Source organism: Marmota marmota, unplaced genomic scaffold (genome assembly GCF_001458135.2).
Source record: "Marmota marmota marmota unplaced genomic scaffold, marMar, whole genome shotgun sequence".
NCBI lineage: Eukaryota > Metazoa > Chordata > Mammalia > Rodentia > Sciuridae > Marmota > Marmota marmota.
Genome location: NW_025999990.1, coordinates 43,153,138 through 43,156,338, shown reverse-complemented (window position 1 = coordinate 43,156,338; position 3,201 = coordinate 43,153,138). Strand labels below are relative to the sequence as shown.

The 3,201-nt window shown below is 32.7% G+C and overlaps 1 protein-coding gene across 3 annotated transcripts in view; it reads right to left on the bottom strand.

Annotated features, from left to right (window-relative positions):
• Rock1 (Rho associated coiled-coil containing protein kinase 1) overlaps window positions 1-3,201 on the bottom strand; it is a 151,407-nt gene that overhangs the window by 16,186 nt on the left and 132,020 nt on the right. For all 3 annotated transcript variants that reach the window (XM_015482498.2, XM_048806464.1, XM_048806465.1), the window contains one exon: window positions 634-822. In XM_015482498.2, coding sequence (XP_015337984.2) covers window positions 634-822 — 189 coding nt within the window. The remainder of the gene's footprint in view (window positions 1-633; window positions 823-3,201) is intronic.

Below are 3,201 nucleotides of genomic sequence, written 5' to 3'. Positions count from 1 at the left end.
ATTTTTTTTTTTTTTTTTTTTTTTTTTAACATAAGGAATAAAATATGTTAAAGCATTAGGAAATGCTTTTCTGGCTCCATACAAATTAGTTTAAAATGAACAGAAAACTTCTCCAGATGGTTGAACCATAAATGATGGAGTCAGTTTAGATCTCAGTCTGTGTTTTTTATCAGAGATCATGTTCATAATTTTATGTTATTAACATGCCAGAAGTATAAAAAAATTAAACTTGATATTTAGATTTCAGAAAAGTCTTGACTAGAAAAAAAGCTATAATACTTCAAAACCTCTACCCCAACTATAATCAATATTATAACAGCCATATTCCCAATTTCAGTCTGAAACCAAGGAAAGAAAACCCTTGATTGTATCTCTTAAAGTAGGCCCTCTTAAACAAAGCAGCTGTTAATTGATAAAAAAGGTACAGTTAACTAACAACCATATGGCAGCTTTCAAGCTTTTCAAGATGAATATTTATATTAAAGTAATAATGATAAAATTGTGAAAGTATATATTAACATATGAACTTTTTTATATAAGAAAATCCAACAAGATAGGTAACAAATATGTACAGTAATAACAATTTATGAAAATAATCCTACATGTGCCTGTTTGTACACACACAAACCTTACCGCTTGCATGTCATTGAGTTCCTTCTGATGTTTCACTACCATCTGGTTGAATTTCTCTCTTTCTTGGTTGAGTTCCAGTTGTAGCTTCCGATTTTCCTTCTCTTTCTTTCTCAAATCTTGAGTATTAGCTTTCTTTCTATCAATTTTAAAATCTTTGCGATTCATTATTTCTGCCAACTTGTTAACAGCCTATTAAAATATTATTAATAAGGATCTATATTATAGTCATTCAATTTAAATCTCCACTAAATTTTTTTTTTTTTAATCAGGAAGCAGAATTTTTTGTGGGTCTGAAAATTAGAACAACCTAATGAAGCCTGGAATAATAATGACTTATCTCACTATTCCAATGTAAGAACCAGACAGTCTTGCAAAAATCAATTCATTGTTCAATAATTATGCACTACTTATTATGTTGCAGGCACTTTATTAGACACTAGATATAAATATAGGAATACAGTTATATACCAAAGGCATCCTAGTCTGGTGGAAGAGCTAGACATATAAGCAATACAGTCATAGAATAAATGAGAACGGAGGCATGCAAGGGTACTATGGGAACAGTATCCAACTGAGACTTGGAGAAGTCAGGATGCTTCCTGGAATACCTACAAATGTGTCCACATGTTTCTTTCTTTCTTTTTTTTTAATGTTTATTTTTTATTTATACACAATACCTTTACTTTATTTATTTATTTTTATGTGGTGCTGAGGATCGAACCCAGGGCCTCACACGTGCTAGGCGAGCACTCTACCACTGAGCCACAACCCCAGCCTCCTTTCATTCTTTTCTTTTTTGTGTGTATGGACAGCATGTCTTTATTTCATTTGTTTATTTTTATGCAGTGCGAAGGATTGAACCCAGTGCCTCACACATGCTAGGCAAGCACTCTGCCACTATACAGCCCCAGCCCTACATATATTTCTTCTTTTTTAAAAAATATTTATTTTTTAGTTGTAGTTGGACACAATACCTTCATTAGTTATTTTTATGTGGTGCTGAGGATCGAACCTAGGGCCTCACATGTGCTAGGCAAGCACTCTACTGCTGAGCCACAACCCCAGCTCTACATGTTTCTTAAAGAAAATGGGAGTTGAATAAGAAAAGGAGAAATGATATAAAGGAGAAAATCCAGAGATGGTGCTAAGCACAGGAAACAATACATAGGCAAAAAGGCCCAAGATAATTTTTCCCACCTTTGGACAAGTAGGAAAACAGGGAAAAGGCATCGGACTAGGTAGTTATCATAAGGCTCTTTTCAAAGTAAAAAGTCATGTTAACATAGTTCAGGTTAATTCCTTTTGCAAGAAAGAAAAAAAGTACATTCAAATTGAGATAGTAAAATTAGTTACATAAACTATAAAACATGTTATGCATGGTATATTTGTTCTGCAATACTGTTTAAAAAAATATTTTTCCAGTAAGAAAAGAATGCTATGGGGATGGGGCTATAGCTCAGAGGCAGAACACTTGCCTACCATGCTTGAGGCACTGGGTTCAATCCTCAGCACCACATAAAAAATAAACAAATAAAATAAAGGTATTCTGTCCATCCACAACTGCAAATAAATAAATAAATAAACAAACAAATAAAAATGGGAAGAAAAAAAAAAGAATGATATGTACCATAATTTCTTTATAGATTAGATATGAGGAACTCCTGAGTAACTTAATGCAGCAAAAGCTTACTTCATGGAACTCATAATATGCATTATGTATTTATCAAAAAAATGAAATACAGAAACATATTAAGAAAGTTAAAAACCTGTGTAATACCACATCCCTCAAAGATCAACAAAGTTTCCTTTGCTTTTCTTTCAATTTGCTAGACGTATATCATCTTCTATGCTTCCTAAATATAAAAACAAACTACATATTTAAATTTAAAAACTGGAATCACATTACACATTTTGTGCTACAACACAATTTAAGTTTAATGCTATATCCTATATCATGGAAAATACTATTTTCTCATACCATTTCACACAAATCTACTTCAGGAAGAGCCTCATACACTCTAGGTGAAAAAACTCTACTACTGAGCTACATCCCCAGTCCCTTTGCTAAAATTTCTTATTTTGAGACAGGACTTTGGTAAGTTGCCCAGGCTGGCCTCAAACTTGAAGGCCTTTTGCTTCAGCTTCAGGTACTATCAAGATCCATTCTTTCATTTTTAATGGCTCTCTCACATTCTATTGTATGAATATTTCATGATTTATCAATAACAATTTAATTTAATCAATTTTTATTGATTTATCAATAAAAATTTATCAACAAAAATTTCATGATTTATCAATTTTGAATGCATGTTGTGTTATTTTTATATTTTCACTATTAAAAAATGATACAGTGACCGAGTGTGGTGGCGCATGCCTGTAATAGCAGTGGGGTGGGAGGCTGAGGCAGGAGGATCGAGAGTTCAAAGCCAGCCTCAGCAACTTATTGAGGCCCTAAGTAACTCAGTGAGACTATGTCTAAACACACACAAAAAAGTCTCGGATGAGGTTTAGAGGTTAAAGCGCACTTGGATTCATTTCCAATACCAAAAAAAAAAAAAAAAAAAGCAG